Source organism: Melanerpes formicivorus, unplaced genomic scaffold (assembly GCF_026170545.1).
Source record: "Melanerpes formicivorus ecotype bairdi unplaced genomic scaffold, bMelFor1.0.p_v2 SCAF_11, whole genome shotgun sequence".
Taxonomy (NCBI): Eukaryota; Metazoa; Chordata; class Aves; order Piciformes; family Picidae; genus Melanerpes; species Melanerpes formicivorus.
The window spans coordinates 296431-311509 of NW_027142363.1; the positions used below are offsets into that span (position 1 = coordinate 296431).

Here is a 15079-nt window from a genome sequence, read left to right on the forward strand (position 1 = left end):
AGGCACATTTTGTAGCCCTTGCATTCCCATTCTCCACCGAAACTCCAGAGAAGAGATGAAGACCATGCAGTCTGAGTGGAATAAAAGCAAGGCTGAGCAGACTGTTGCCAGTGGATCTGGAGTCATCATGGCCTTAATTCTTTGTTTTCTGTGTCTGGTCTCTCCCTGACCCTTTGCACTCACATCCAGCCTTCCCTCACTTTGCCACGGTAGGGTGCACAGGCTGCTAGCATCTGTTTCCTTAGTGTAGTAGGAAGAGAAGCCTGAGAAGCTGAGATGCTGGAGCTTTGGATGCAGCAGTTGAATCCACACTGTTTAAGCTCTCCAAGGCTGCAGAGTGGGTGCCAAGGCAGTGAAGATGTGAGCAGCTCTGCAATAAAGCCTGGAACTGTCACCCTGTTTGCCTGTGTCTGTTCGGTGTGGCAGGGACTGTGCTGGGCTCTGTGCTCTGGCTGGAAAGGTTTGTGGTGGGAGAGTAGCATCCCTGCTTTGTAGGCCTAAAGTGTGACTTAGCCTGCCTGGAGCTTTCAGGAGCAGCCAGCTGGGGCAGCAGGCCATGGCAGCTTTGTTTCACACATGTTGAGTGTGTTCTGTACCCTGCAGCAAACCCTTCTGTTCGGGGGCTCCAAGCGGCGCCAGGGCACACAGCTACCAAGCTTGGTCTGCCACAGACACCACTGAGTTAAGCCTCCCCCTGTGTTTGAAGCATCTGCATGACTGTGTGTGGTGTAACCCTGCTTTCTGGTTAATCACTCTCCCTGTCCTCTCTACTCAGATGAATTCTGTAGAGCAAGTTTCCAAGTCAGAGGAAACTGACAAAACAGAGGCCAAACCCAAAAATGCCAAGAAAGCTTTAACCACTTTTAAAGGACCTTTGTTACACATCAGGTAATAACCCTTTCCTTCACTCTTTGCTCAATGCCTTGGACAGTGAGTGCTGGGCAGTTGGTTTAGCACAGTGAACTCCTTTTTGCAGCAGCCTGACAGGAAAACAAGTTCTGAGCAGCCTCTTGGGAGCGCTCTGCAAAGCTGAGGGCTGTGGTTGGGGTTTCCAGGTGCTTGGTGAGCCCTCTGCTCTGTCCAGTGGCCTGGTTTGCTGCTCATCACCAGCTGGCCACTTCCTAGAGTGGTAGAAGCAGTTTCTGGCTACATTTCTACTGAGAGGGTCACTGGGCTGATTAAACTTGCACTTAGCTGCCAGAGCAGCAGTTGTTTGGCATTGCAGGGACTTGAGAGCAATGCAGCTGCTGAGCTGAGTGCTGAAGTGTTTTGAGTGGGTATGGTGCCCAGGTCTGGATTGGTAGTTGGCACCAATTAAACAGTGGATGAGTCCAGTTGATGGTGTGTGGCAGTGCTGCAGGTGCCCTGTCTGCTCAGCAGTGTTCTGTCACCCAAGGTGCTCACACCTTGCAGTTCAGCTGCTTGGTTCCACCAAAGCCAAGAGCAGCCAGCTTCACTCCTGCTCTGTGCTGCCTTCCAGGTTCAGATGCTTGCTCAGGACCTGATTTGGAAGTTAACTTTTCTTTTCACTTCCAGTTTGCTATTAGCTGAATGAGGACAATCTCTAATGGCTAGGTGCCTCCTTAGCTGATCTTGTAAGTGCTGTACTGCCTTGGCTCTGGGATGTATTCCAACACTTGTATGGGTGGAGGCTCCCTGGGTTTGTATGAAAATTAGCCTCTAGTCCTCTGGCAAAGCCTCCTGTCTGCAGCCTTCCATTCCTGTGTGCAGGGCAAAAGCAGACTGCAGAGCTGAGTCTGAAAGCATGCTGCAGACTTCCCCTCCCTCTAACAGAAGCAGCTCTGTTCTTAGCTCCACTTAAAAACACCAGCACCACCCCACCCCTCAACCTGGAACCGAAGGACACATCCCCACCAGAAACACCACCAGCAGCACAACTCTGTCCTTGATTTCTGCTCTTGGAGTGAAGTGTTGGAGCTGGTGGAAATTGCAGGAGAGAGTCAACCCCAGTCAGGGAGGGCAGTGCTAGTGCTTGCATTCTGCTGGTCCTGCCTTGCTGCCAGGGAGCATGCAGCACTGGTGCCCCTTGCCCTGGCTCTGGGGCTTCTGCATATCCAGTTCACTCTGGGCACTGGGGGCTCTCTGAACACTCCCAGCTCTGCAGAAGCTGGAGTCAGTGTTCAGGTTCCTGCAGTCTCTCTCAGACACTGAGCTGCACTTTACTGGACTAAAGGCTTGGAAGGAGATGATCTTCAAGGTCCCCTCTCACCCAAGCCACATAGTGCCCTTTAGAACCAGTCACAGCCACTTTTCTGGGGCACTAAGCTCTGTCAGTACCATTAGCTTGTGTCCTCCCTGATGCCAGCAGTGCCCTGGGAAGGGAGCAGCCCTGAGCACAGCTGGGAGCTTGAGGCACAGCAGCTCTGCCATGGTGAAACTGCCAAGAGCTGGCAGCATTTCTGTGCCTCTAACTGCTGCTGCAGAGGGCTCAAGGAGGCCTCCTCACACCTCCTTACCTGTCCCTGCTTGGTACCTGGTTCTGCTATGTGACCAGAGCAGAGTCCTTGTGCTCTGCTGTCTCTCATGTTTGCAGCCATGCTCCTCCTCCCTGGGTTAGGCCAGCATTGCCTTGTGCCCCTTGCTGTGGAGGACTGGCCTGCAGAGGCCTTCCTGCTCAGTGACTCAGTGTTTGGTGAGACAGAAGCAGCTGCAGGGCTTACCCCGTGCACATCTGGGCGACAGAAGTGTCTCTGCCACAGGGGGAAGGCTCAGGTGTTGATTTCAAACCAAACACCCCCAGGAGCTGCCCACCACTCAGCCCTGCTGCTGGGGAGCTGGTTGGTTTCACAGCAGCGGCCTCCAGCCCACTCCTGGGGGCAGTGTTGTGTGTTTGGGGATTTTTAATCTCCAGTGATGGAACAGAAAGGATCAGTCTGTGGTGGCAGTGCTCCTCCCCTGAGCCCTTGCTGTGGTGCTGGCTGCTGCTGCTGTGTCTCCTGTGGCTCGTCTTGCCTTGCTGCAGCACAGCATGAAGGTCACCCAGGCACACTGGAGCTGCAGCCCTCCCTGGCCCTGCTGCTGGTGGTGCTTGAGACTTGGAGAAAACCCTGAGAGGGGTGAACACAATGGAATCCCTTAACCCCAGCAGTTTCTTGCTTCACCAAGCATGTTCACTTCTTCCCCACAACAACACATCAAGGGGTGAGGGAGTTGCCCTGTGGCCAGCCTCATGCCCTGTGGCACACAGGCACTCCCAGGCACTCACCACTGCTTGCAGCAGGGCCAGTCAGGCTGGCTCCACAGCACCAGCTGCCGTGCTGGTTGGTTTGAAGTGAGAGCAGAAGGGATTGGCCCTGTGCAAGGAGGTGTGCTGAGGGGAGGGGGCAGCTGATGTGAATTCGGCAACCTGGAAAAGGGAGCTGGGGAGGAATGGAACCTGTGGTGAGAGGCTCTGTGCCCAGAGAGTGCAGCCCTGGCTGCTGCTGGCTGCAGGGAGAGCACAGGCTGGCACCTGGGGCTGGGGAGCATGGCCCACCTTGGCCTGGCAGTGCTCATCTGAGTGCCTGTTCCAAGGTGAGCTGTGGGTGTGATGTGGTTTCTGTGCCTTCTGCATGGCTCCCTGAGTTGCACAAGAGCACTGAAGGCAGCGATGGTTGTGTTTGTGCCCGTTCCCAGAGCTGTGTGCAGAGGAACTGAGCTGAGCTGGTGCCACTGGCAGCCCTCTGCCTGCTTCCCTTAGGTGTGCCCTGCACTGACCCCAGCCCAGGGCTGGAGGTGGAGCTCTGGCAGTCACACCCCAGGCTCTCCAGTGGCGGCACACCGGGAGCGGGAGCGGAGGATGCTGTCCCTCCCCGTGTGGCTCAGGAGGGGCTGCACATGCTGCTGCCTGGGCTGCACATGCTGCTGTCTGGGCTGCACATGCTGCTCCCTGGGCTGCACATGCTGCTGCCTGGGCTGCACATGCTGCTGTCTGGGCTGCACATGCTGCTGCCTGGGCTGCTGCTGCAGATGCTCTGTGGGTGGAGGCAGCCAAGGGCAGGGAGCAGCAGAGGCAGCCAGGTCCACTTGTGGTCCTGAGTCCACCCTGAGCTTCACTGCAGGCTGGCTGCAGCGTGACCTCACAGCTCTTGGGTGAGGCCTGTGGAGTGGGGCTGCAGCTGCAGGGCTGGGAGGGCTTTTCTCCTGTAGCTTTCTGTCTTGTGCTGTCAAGCCAAAGCTCACTGCTCTTTGTTCTCATTTCTGGCCAGCCCAGCAGAAGAGCTGCATTTTGGATCCAAGGAGACTGGGGAGAAAAAATGTCTGATTGTTCTCACCAATGTCACCAAAAACATAGTGGCCTTTAAGGTGAGTGTGGCTGTGGCCTGCTTTGCTCCAGTGACAGTGTGGCTGCCTTGGGTGAGCAGGCAGCAGCACTCTGAGACCCAGTTCTCAGTCTAAATTGTTTCCTCTGTGGTGCAGTTGAAGCAGATCACAGATACCTGCTGGCTTAGTGCCTGCTGTGTCCCACCCCAGAGGGGACAGTCCCCAGAGCACTGGCTGGGGCAGAGCTGAGGGGATGCTCCTTCAGGCAGAGCCTTAGTGCTTGCTGAGCAGCAGAGGCTTGAGAATTGCAAAGTCGTCTGCTGAGAGCTATTCCCCACTGAAATCTGGGCTGGGGACAGGAGCAGGAGCGCTCCAAAATGGTGCAGCTCCAGCTGCCTGAGGAGCACGGCTCTGCCCTGCATCCTGGTGTGGTGTTCCACTGCCTTCTCTCTCCTCTGTGTACAAGGAGCTGCAGTTAAAGCTGCTGACCAGCTCCAGCTGGTATTCTTGGCTCCTCAACATGGATCCCAGGGAGGACACCAACTTGTGTCAGAAAGGAGGAGAGGAGTGGTGGGGAGAGAAAGGTGCCAAGCTAGTGCCAGGTTGCTCCTGCAGAGTGAAGTCTTTGCCAGCCTCTGTCCATGGCTTCAGCAGTTCAGCTTTTGGGGATTTCAGTTGGTACAGGGTGAGGGAGGTTATGGAGCAGTCACTTTGGGCAGATGTTTTACTCTCTGCTTGCTTGGTGTTTCTTGTTGGCAGGTGAGAACAACTGCTCCTGAGAAGTACAGAGTGAAGCCCAGCAACAGCAGCTGTGAGCCTGGCACATCCCTGGATATCATTGTCTCTCTTCATGGTGGTGAGGAAACCCTGGCATGCTTGGTGAAGCTCCCAACAGGCTGCTCTAGACAGCAGCTCGTGTGTGTGAGCCTGGCAGCACTGCCTGCCTGTGCACAGGCTGCTGCTACATCCCAGGAAGCTGTCAGGCAGAGCTGGAGGAGCTGCCCAGGCTGAGCCACTGCCACTGGGCACCACAGCTGCTGCTGCAGCCCACCAGGCCTCGTCTAGGCTGAGCCAGGCACGGTGGCAGCTCCACACAAGGGCTTAGTCTGCAGGGGTTCAGTTCCCTGTCTCAAGGGAACTCAAGGGGAAGGGGGCTGCCTCAACCCAGCACATTTCTTGGTCGCAGAGGATGGTTCAGGTGGGCAGAGGATCTGCCCCCAGCCCCTTTACAGGAGGTTGCTGGGAGTGCCTTCCTCATGCAGCTGCAGCTGGCTCTGCTCAGCTGGGGCTGTGGCACCTGGGGGAGCTGCGGGCAGGGTTGCTGAGCTCAAGAGAGTGACTCCAGTGCTCCGATTCCTGCTGAGGCAGGAGCCAGTGGCCTGCACAAACAAGCCCTTGGTGTGCAGCAGTGTGTTCCACCATGCTGCTCTGCACCTTGCAGCGTGGCCCCCTCTGCCCCTCCAACCAAGCTGCATTGTTGTGTTTGCTCCCGGGGCAGGCTGCGCAGCGTCCCTGCAGGATCGCTTCCTCATCATGGCAGCAGAGATGGACCAGCCCTCTGCAGCAGGGCTGCCAGAGCTGACTCACTTCTGGAAGGAGGTTCCTAGGACCAAAGTGATGGAGCACAGGTGAGCACAGCTTCCTTCAGCCACTGCCAGCCAGATCTCTGCCACTTGCATGGCACTAGTGCAGGATTCTCTGGGCCCAGCTGGGTGCTTAGTGCCTGAGGCACATAGCTCAGGCTTCTGGCCTCTGTAACTGAGGAGAGGTCCTGCTGCGCTTGCTGTGCTGGGGACAAGGGCAGTAGAGGTGCCTGGGTGTGATAACACATGGAGATAGCACAGTTGCATCCTTCTGCCACTGGGCTCTGCAAGGAGAAACAAGCAAGCAAATAAGATGGCCTGCACAGGACTGTGTGCTACAGAGTCTGAAGCCATTCCATCTCTGCTGGGGCAGTCTAAAGCCTTTCCATCTCTGCTGGGAAGAGTCTAAAGCCTTTCCATCTCTGCTGGGAAGAGTCTAAAGCCTTTCCATCTCTGCTGGGGCAGTCTAAAGCCATCCAGGGCTGCTTTCTCAGGTCTGTGTAAGAGCTGGCAGGTGCTCCTGCCTTTGCTGCCCCTGTGTGACACTGAGCAAGTGCCACTGCAATACCCATCTCCCCTGCCCCTTCCAGTCCCCCTGTGGCTCTCTGCTCCCATCATGCTATTTCCCCCTGCCTTCCAAGCAGAGTTCATTGTGGTTCTCTCTCAGACAGAGCTCTCAGAGTCGTGTCAGTGAGGTGCTGGTTTCTCCTGAGAGACCTTCATGTGGTGTGTGTGTGCGTTCAGGCTGGGGCTGCCTTGGCTTGGGGTTTGGTTAGTTGGGTTTGGTTTGGTTTCTTGTTTTTGCTTGTGGGGCAAGGGTTGAAGCTGCCTTTACCCCCCACAGCCAAAATGGACATAGGAAAGCTGTTTTGGGGAACTGCTGCCTGAGTCTTGCTCTCTCTCTGCTTCACATGCATCTCTCCACTTCCACAACAGAATCTGCACCACATGAGTGCCCTTCAGCTTCCTTTCAGAAGTGTTTTAGACACAGCCTGAAACAACAGGGAGGGATAGATGAAACTCCTTCCTCTCAGTGCAGCACTTCTCCTTACCCTCAGAAAATGCCAGCACTCTCCAGGGGATCTTCCCCAAGCAGTGGCCGAGTTTGGACCCCACAGCACTGTGCCATGCAGAGCAGGGCTTGGGGAGAGAGCCTGCCTGGGACTGCCTTCCCAAAAGCAAGGCTCTCCCAAGGCAGGAGCCAGCTGCAGCCCCGTGCCTGATCCTTCTGCCACCCCTCCCACTGCACTTCAGTGCTCCTCACTCACAACTTCCCTAGGCCAAGCCACTGCCAGTTTGGGGACTGGACCCTTCCCACCCAAAGCATTCTGTGATTACCTGAAACCTGGCCTGGGTTTGGTATGAAACCTGGCTGAAAGGCAGTGGGGAGCAGGACTGTCTGTGTACCTGTGTGCAGCTGCCTGGCCTGAGGAGTCTGCCAGGATTTTACTGCACCTCTTCATCCCTTTTTGTTTGGTCTCCCTGGGGAAGTCTCTGCACTCTCTTTCCAGAGCAGCCTTAGTTTAACCCTCTCCTGGGCACTGAAGTGCCTGCCATGCCAGCAAAGCAAAGCTAGCATGCTGGCTGCTGCTCTGTTTGGCATTCAGGGAGCATCCCACTGCCCCACACTGTGGCTGGGAATTCTGCTCCTGCACTTCCAGCTGGAGGAGGCAGACTGAAAGTGTTGTGGCTGAGAGTTGCAGTGGGAGGGAAACCTTCAGCTGTTGCTTGCTGTTCCATAGCTGGTTGCACCTGCAGTGGTGTCTGAGCTGGGCTCTGACTCCGGCAGGATGCAGGTGGAGCTGAGCATGCAGATAAGTCTGCAGCAAAAGCTGTCCAAAGGGGCTTGGTGGGCCTGGGGAAGCCTTCCAGGACTGGCTGTGGGAGTCACTGGGAGCAGGAATCAATCACAGCAGAGGAGGAAGTGCCTCCAATAACTCTTAACCTCAGAGCCTTACCTTCAGGTGGTGATTTGTGTCGCTCATCCCTCTGCCCCAGGCTCCGCTGTCACGTGGTGGAAAGCAGCAAGCCTGCTTCTCTGACACTGAAGGAGAGCTCCTGTAATGTTCCAGCCAAGACCAATGAAGACTTACATGTGCAGGTGAGAGTGCTGGGGGCTGCAGGAGGTGCCAGGGGCAGGCAGCGTAGCAGCCAGGCCCTCTGTTGCTCTGCCCCTTTGCAGAGCTCAGCAGCTGAGAGCAGCTGAAGCAGTGGCCCTGATCTGATCACTTTGTGGAGCAGCAAAACCCTGTCCTGTTTGCAGCCTGCTCCTCCCTCCTGTGTATTTACACCTCTGGGGTGCCACTGGGCCCCACTGCTCTCTTCTGCTTCACCTGCTTGCTGTGGGCAGTGTGGGCTCTGCACAGCTGAGGAGTTGGAGCCCCGCTGAGGAGCAGGTCCTGAGTCTGTGCTGATAGGAGAGGATTCACAGAATCACAGAGCTGTCAGGGTTGGAAGGGACCTCAAGCCTCAGCCAGTCCCAACCCCCTGCCATGGGCAGGGACACCTCACCCTACAGCAGGTTGCTCACAGCCACATCCAGCCTGGCTGCAAACACCTCCAGGCATGAGGCTGCCACCACCTCCCTGGGCAGCCTGTGCCAGGCTCTCACCACCCTCCTGGGCAACAACTTCTTCACAAAGAGACATGTGAGGGGTTCTTCCCTTTCTTGGCTGTCTTGTCTCTCTCATTTGTGCTGGGCTCAGGAGCTCTGGCTCAGCAAGGCCTCCAAGTGTAATGACTCCCTTTCTCTTCCAGCTCACTCACCTGCTGCAGCTTCACAGGAGCCTGCAGGAGCAGGTTGACCGCTGCCTGTGGTTCCAGCAGCTGTCCCTTGTGCTGTCGCTGCTGTCGCTCACTGTTGTTGCCTTCAGCTTCTACCTGGCCTGTGTCCAGAGAAGCTAAAGAGAGCTGCTGTGCCCTGGATGTGCTGCCTGCCACGGCTGGTTGGAGTGGGGGAGATGCCAGTGCCCTGCTGGGGATCTGGAGGGGCCCAGGCGGGGCCTGAGAGCCCCCGGCCACGAACAAGGACACTTTGCTGAAGCCAAACATGAAGCACTGAGTGACCTGCAAGGGAGGCTGCTGGCAGGGGACACCTGGAGCAGGGCACCAGGAAGGTGGTGCTTTCACTGTACAGCTCAACAGGTGGGAGGAGGAAACCAAATGCCGCAGGCTTTGCCACTGTTTAGGTCTTTTCCCTCTAATCAGCCACTTTCAACACAGTATTCAATGCTCTCAGCATCTTCCTCCTTGCCCTCACAGAGGTGCAAGCAGTCAGCTTTGTGTGTCCCACAGGCTAACCTGTTCAGGCAGGAAGCTCTGCAGAGGTTCTCTGGTGCAGGTGGACACTGATTGCATTTGTACCTGAGTGCACATGCCCATAGAAAGAAAGGGCTTTGGTACTTCAGCCTCACTGCTTTGCTCCCATTGTTTCAGTTCCTTCTCTTTGTGCTTCTGCTGTATGCAGAGTCCCTGTAAATGTTTCCTGCCAGCTAGCACACAGCCATGGGGACCAGGAGGAGAGCCCTCTCTGATTCCAGAGACACTAATGAGGTAGTGATGAGCAGACACCCTTCTGCCTGCTTTGCTTTGGAGCCTTCTGGGGGCAGCTCTCAGTCGAGTTGCAAGAGGGGTGTGAGGGCTGGGGTGTGATGAGCTGTCCCTGGCTCCTGGAAAGGCTGCTCCGTAGGCAGTGTATGAACAGATCTGGGCAGAGCAGTATGCTGAAACTCTCAGCAGCCAAGGCCAGGAGGGTCAGCTGTGGCTGAAGGCAGCCTGGCAGTGCTGTGCCTGCCATCTCCCAGACCTGAGGAAGTGCTGTGTGAGGTTGAGGAGGCTTCCTTGCTCTCACTGCTGTAAATGTGTGCATTAAAGTGATGGACACTTCAGAGGAGGCTGGTGGCATTTTTCATACACTGAAATTTTCACTCCTAATGAGCTCTAAAACTCTCAAATCATTTCTCTGCTGGGATTAATCTTTGCTGCAGATGGGCTCTGCCAGGGATCATCCAGTTGTGTCTGCTGACTTCAAGAGAGATTACTGAGGCAGCCTGGGGCCACCCCCAGGCTCACAGTGCTGTGCAGGGTGGGTGCAGCAGTCACTCCCAGGAGCCAGAAGGGCAGGTTGAGCAGCACCGAGGAGCAGATGGACCTGTGCAGGAGGCAGCAGCCTGCTGGCTGCCACAGCTCCTGGCAGCAGGCAGGGCTGCAGGAGGATTGGGGGCACAGCCCTCTAGCCTCCTGAGCCTGCACAGGGCCTGGCCACAGCTCAGCTTTGCTGAGCTCTGCAGTGATCTCATTGTTCTTCCCTTTGCTGCTCAGTGTTTTGCTTTCTTCAGAAGCGGCCAGCTGCTGGCTGTGAGGTTGCTGCTCACTGCTGGCTGTGAGGCTGCTGCTCACTGCTGGCTGTGAGGTTGCTGCTCACTGCTGACTGTGAGGCTGCTGCTCACCTCTGGCTGTGCGGCTGCTGCTCACTGCTGACTGTGAGGCTGCTGCTCACTGCTGGCTGTGAGGCTGCTGCTCACTGCCGACTGTGAGGCTGCTACTCACTGCCGACTGTGAGGCTGCTACTCACTGCTGGCTGTGAGGCTGCTGCTCACTGCTGGCTGTGAGGTTGCTGCTCACTGCTGACTGTGAGGCTGCTACTCACTGCCGACTGTGAGGCTGCTGCTCACTGCCGACTGTGAGGCTGCTACTCACTGCTGGCTGTGAGGCTGCTGCTCACTGCTGGCTGTGAGGTTGCTGCTCACTGCAGGCTGTGAGGCTGCTGCTCACTGCCGGCTGTGAGGCTGCTGCTCACTGCCGACTGTGAGGCTGCTGCTCACTGCAGGCTTTGAGGCTGCTGCTCACCTCTGGCTGTGAGGCTGCTGCTCACCTCTGGCTGTGAGGCTGCTGCTCACCTCTGGCTGTGAGGCTGCTGCTCACTGCCAACTGTGAGGCTGCTACTCACTGCCGACTGTGAGGCTGCTACTCACTGCCGACTGTGAGGCTGCTGCTCACTGCTGACTGTGAGGCTGCTGCTCACTGCAGGCTGTGAGGCTGCTGCTCACTGCCGACTGTGAGGCTGCTGTTTAGCTTCTTGTGCCCTGCATGCCCCTGCCGTGCTGCCAACAGAAGGATCTGTGTCTGGGTGAGGAGGGTGGCAGAGTCACCTGTAACCTGGAGGTGGTGGTGCCCATGCCCTCAGAATGCCCATCCCTGACCTGGGTGGATCCAGCTGCACTTTAAAGCTGCAAGAGGTCCGTTCTCAGAGCCTTTGCCAATGGGACCTGGGATGTTTTGGTGCTCTGGTCTATTTCCAGTGTTTTATTACTGTTGGTCTTGCCTTTGTATGATGAAGCAGATGGAGACCTTTTCTATTTTAATACCTTTTAGAAGAAGCTGCCAAATAAAGATGAGGAACTCTGTAGTGCTGTGTGCTTACTGCTTGAAGGACCGCTGTGTCTGCTGGAGGCTCTGCAGCCCCTTCAGAGCGAGCAGGGGTGAGGGGGGATGAGTCCTGCTCTGTTGTGTGGTGGAAGCTGTGGTGGCACTTGGCAGGTGTGAAGTGGGTGCCCAGGAGGTCTGGGGGTGCCTGGCACAGCAGCATGGCTGTGGTGGTGGCTGGGGCTGCATGGATCTGAGCAGCAAGCAGCTGCTGCCTCTCGTGGTGTGGCAGAGGAGCTGGCTCTGTGTCTCTGCACTGGCAGCCCGAGAGGCAGGCTCCCAGCCTGCAGCTAGAGGTGGGCACAAACACCAAGCCCCTGGGTGCAGAGGATGGCACAAGCTCAGACACTTACCCTCCATCCATGAGCACCCTGTGGGACATGTCCCCATTCCATCCCTGCACTCCTGTAGTCCCCTGGTGACTTGTTGCCTGGAGGTGTTCCCTGCTCTCCCCCCGGGTGGGTCTCTGGTGCCATGGCAGCGCTGTAGCTCCGGGAGCTGTTCATTGGCATTACCAAAGGGTGCTCATTGCTGTAGCACTGAGAGGTGGCAGAGGAGCAGGCTCAGCTCTGCTGCTGCAGTCACCTGGGTCCCAAGCCATGAGCAGCATCACAGCTGGGAGTGAAGCCCTCCGGGAGCAGAGACAGTGCAGCAGGGGCAGGACAAAGGCTGTCCTTGCTGCAGGTGTGCAGCCTCCCCAGGAGAGAGAGAGAGGATTTGCTGGTGGGGATTTGAATAAGCCAGGCTTTGACTGCAGCTGGGGAGGTGCTTGCAGAAATCTTCAGCCAGGCACCTGGCTCAAGGCTGGGAGGGGTGCTGGGTGCCTGGGAGGGGTGCTGGGTGCCTGGGACAGCAGCACTCCTCAGCAGCTGAACATAAAGAAAGCAATATCTCTGCAGTGTTCTATGATATAGCCAGGAACAAGAGCACCAAATAGCCTGTGGGAATAGAACCCAAAGCGTTGCTGCTCTCACATGTCATCTGCCATGCAGCTTTGACTTCGGCTGTGAGGGGCTGTTTGTTCCCTAAGGAGCAGCCAGGATGTGACACCAGCAACAAAAGCTGCACTCCCAGTGTTTGCTGCTCGAGATGCCTGACCTTAGCCTGGCCAGCAGCTGCCTCAGGAACAGGGTCAGGCTTGGTCACATTTCCCATCCAGCTTTGTTTTTCCCCTAAGAAGGATTGGGTTTTCCCCTTGTGTAGCTGACAGCCATCCTTGACATTGATTGTCAGGTTGATTTCTATCAGCAGCATGAGAGGCAGAGCTCTCCCAGGCAGCTCCCTGTGGGGTTTGTCACTGCCTTTTGCAACAGCTACTACCACTGTCAGGAGCTGCTTCTGGCAGCCCTGCAGCAGAGGGGGCAAAGAGCCCTGACTGCCCCCTGCACTGTCAGTGACTCTTGAACGCAGTCCTGGGCAGCACAGAGCTGTGCCTGTGACAAGCCTTAGTGACTCCTGTCAAAACACCTCCCAGGAGCTGTCCAGTGTTGAGGAGAAAGAGCTGGAGACAGAGGGAAGAGCAAACTTGGTGGAAGTTGAGGCTGGCTGATGTCTCTTGGCAGTGACTCCTTCACACCTCACAGCCAAGAGCTTCAACTTCATTTCTGATGCCACGGGCTGGAAACTGCACTCACTGCTCACCAGCTGTGCTGAGCAGCATCCACTGGTTACACACAGAGCTCTGTGACAGGCTCCAGACAGCCACTGCTTGAACTCACTTCCCTGAGCAAGGCCCTCACTCCTTGGGCCTGGCTGGGGCCACCCAGCTCTTGCTGTGCCATGCTTGAACAAAAACTGAAGCATGAATCTGCATCCTGCCTTATCCTGAAGGAGCTCTCCCATCAGGAGCCAGAGACTGAACCCTGGAGGGCTGAACAGCTTCAAGCACTCAGAACTCATTTTCTGGTCACCCTTTCTCACAAGCCCTCAGCCCCAGGCTTCAGCTGCAGCCCCCAGGCTGGCTGGGGGCTGTGTCCCCATGTTCTACTTTGCAGCATCACTCCTTGCTCTTACCCAGCAAACTCAAGCCCAGCACTGTTCCACGTGTTCTGCTACCAGCTCTGAGGAGTCACCAAGGAAATGGCTTTCCAAGTCCTCTTATCCCAAATCCTGACCTAAATCTCCTCCAAATGAAGCCACATTTCCCGTGAGTGGTGCCAGCAGCAGCAGTTCCAAGTGCTCTGATCAAAGAGCAGTGCTGTGATCTCCATGGGCTGGAGTGAGCAGCACTCATAAATCATTGAAGGCTTCGTGCCCAGTGTCTTTGAAATGCTGCTGAAGGAGCAGCTGTGATCACAGCTGGACTAACGGTCCAGAAGGCAGCAGCTGCACCAGCTGATCCTGCTGTCACTGCTCCTCACCTTGTCCCAGTGCTCCTCACAGCACAGTCCAGCAGCCTCTGCCAGACTGTGTTACTCCCCTCACTGGCACCAACATTCTGCTCCTAGCTTTGCCCCGTGGTGTTTGCTGCCTCCTGGAGGCAAACAGAGCTGTGCACCCCCTGTGTGACCCTTGAAAGTCACCCAGTGCAACCCCCCTGTGGTCTGACTTCTCCATCAGGCAGCCAAGTGGAAGCAGTTTGTTCCTTCCAGTCGCAGCCAGGCTTTGGTGCCTGCTCAGCATGCTGACCTCAGCAGCCATGGCAGCCTGTTGATGACTGTCACTGCCTTAGCTCCAAGCCCTTGCTGGGGCTCAGTGCATCATTTGCACTGCAAGCAGCAGCTCCCTGTGAGGTCTTCTGCCTGTTGCCAGCCTCCAGCCGGCGCAGAGGGCTGGTTCTGCCTGTCTGTGGCCACCCACGATGCAGACACAGAGGTGGAGCCATGGGCTCTGGGTGCTGTGGAGAGCTGCCTCAGATCTGCCTCAGCCTCACCTGAGGGGAAGTGCTGTTAAGCAGCATCTCCCTCACCCTGTCTGAATCTGTCTCTCGCCCACATCAGCAACCCAGGCTTGTTCCCTTCCTTCTAGGGCTTCCCTGCCCTGTGTCAGCAGCTTGGCTGTGCCCCCAGCAGGGCTGCCCTGCCTGCCCACCCTCCTTCCCTTGGCACTGCAGGAGCCTGGCTGCCATATGCCAGGTGTCAGCATGCATCACCCTGTCCCGAGCAGGGTCTGTATCTGAGCTGGCAGTGCGGAGAGCTGACATCAGGCCCCAGATGTCACCTGCCAGAGGATGCTGCTGGACGGAGCCACTCCGTCCCCACCTGCTGGGCACTGCTGCAGACAGCAGCCTCTGCTGCAGATGCAGTGATCCCCTGGGAGGAGGGGGAGCACTTCTAATAGCCGAGAATGACAAACCGGCTGAGCCTGGCTCTTGCAGAGGGCTGGGGCTGTCAGCAGCGAACCTGCAGCCTGCTCTGCAGCCTGTGCCTTTGCCTTCGACCAACCCAAACGAGCAGAGAGCTGAAGTGTGCTGTGCTGGAAAGCTCTGGAACTCCTTACCTTAAACCAGTGCTGTGGAAATGAAGGGATTCTGGCCTTGATGCCAGCAGGTAGCTCCTGTTGGCTGATGGAGACGTTTGCCAGGCTGAAGTGGGTTATTTTTATCAGGGCTCTCTTCCCATTAGCACATTCCCTGCTGGCTTGGAGGATTGCATCTGTGTTGGCTTGGAGGCTCACACCAATTTGTTTTGCTACAGAATCAATAAAAATGAAAGCTCCAATGACAATTAAGTCCAAGAAAGCCCAGCTGGAAAGCATGCAGGATTCCTCTTTGCTAATTAAAGTCTGTGCAAAGCACAACCTCGCAGAGGCACTGGGGAGCAGGGCAGTAGAGGGAGCATGCTACCCCTGACACATTTCTTGTAGCTGCC

General features: G+C 56.6%; 1 protein-coding gene across 2 annotated transcripts in view; it reads left to right on the forward strand.

The window, feature by feature from the left end:
- The window catches only part of MOSPD2 (motile sperm domain containing 2), a 32877-nt gene extending 21624 nt beyond the window's left edge, over positions 1-11253 (forward strand). For both annotated transcript variants that reach the window (XM_068144406.1, XM_068144407.1), the window contains exons 10-15: positions 776-888; positions 4209-4305; positions 5023-5119; positions 5762-5891; positions 7845-7947; positions 8604-11253. In XM_068144406.1, the coding sequence (XP_068000507.1) occupies positions 776-888; positions 4209-4305; positions 5023-5119; positions 5762-5891; positions 7845-7947; positions 8604-8750 (687 nt within the window). In that variant the 3' untranslated portion in view covers positions 8751-11253. The remainder of the gene's footprint in view (positions 1-775; positions 889-4208; positions 4306-5022; positions 5120-5761; positions 5892-7844; positions 7948-8603) is intronic.
- The last annotated feature ends 3826 nt before the right edge of the window (positions 11254-15079 follow it).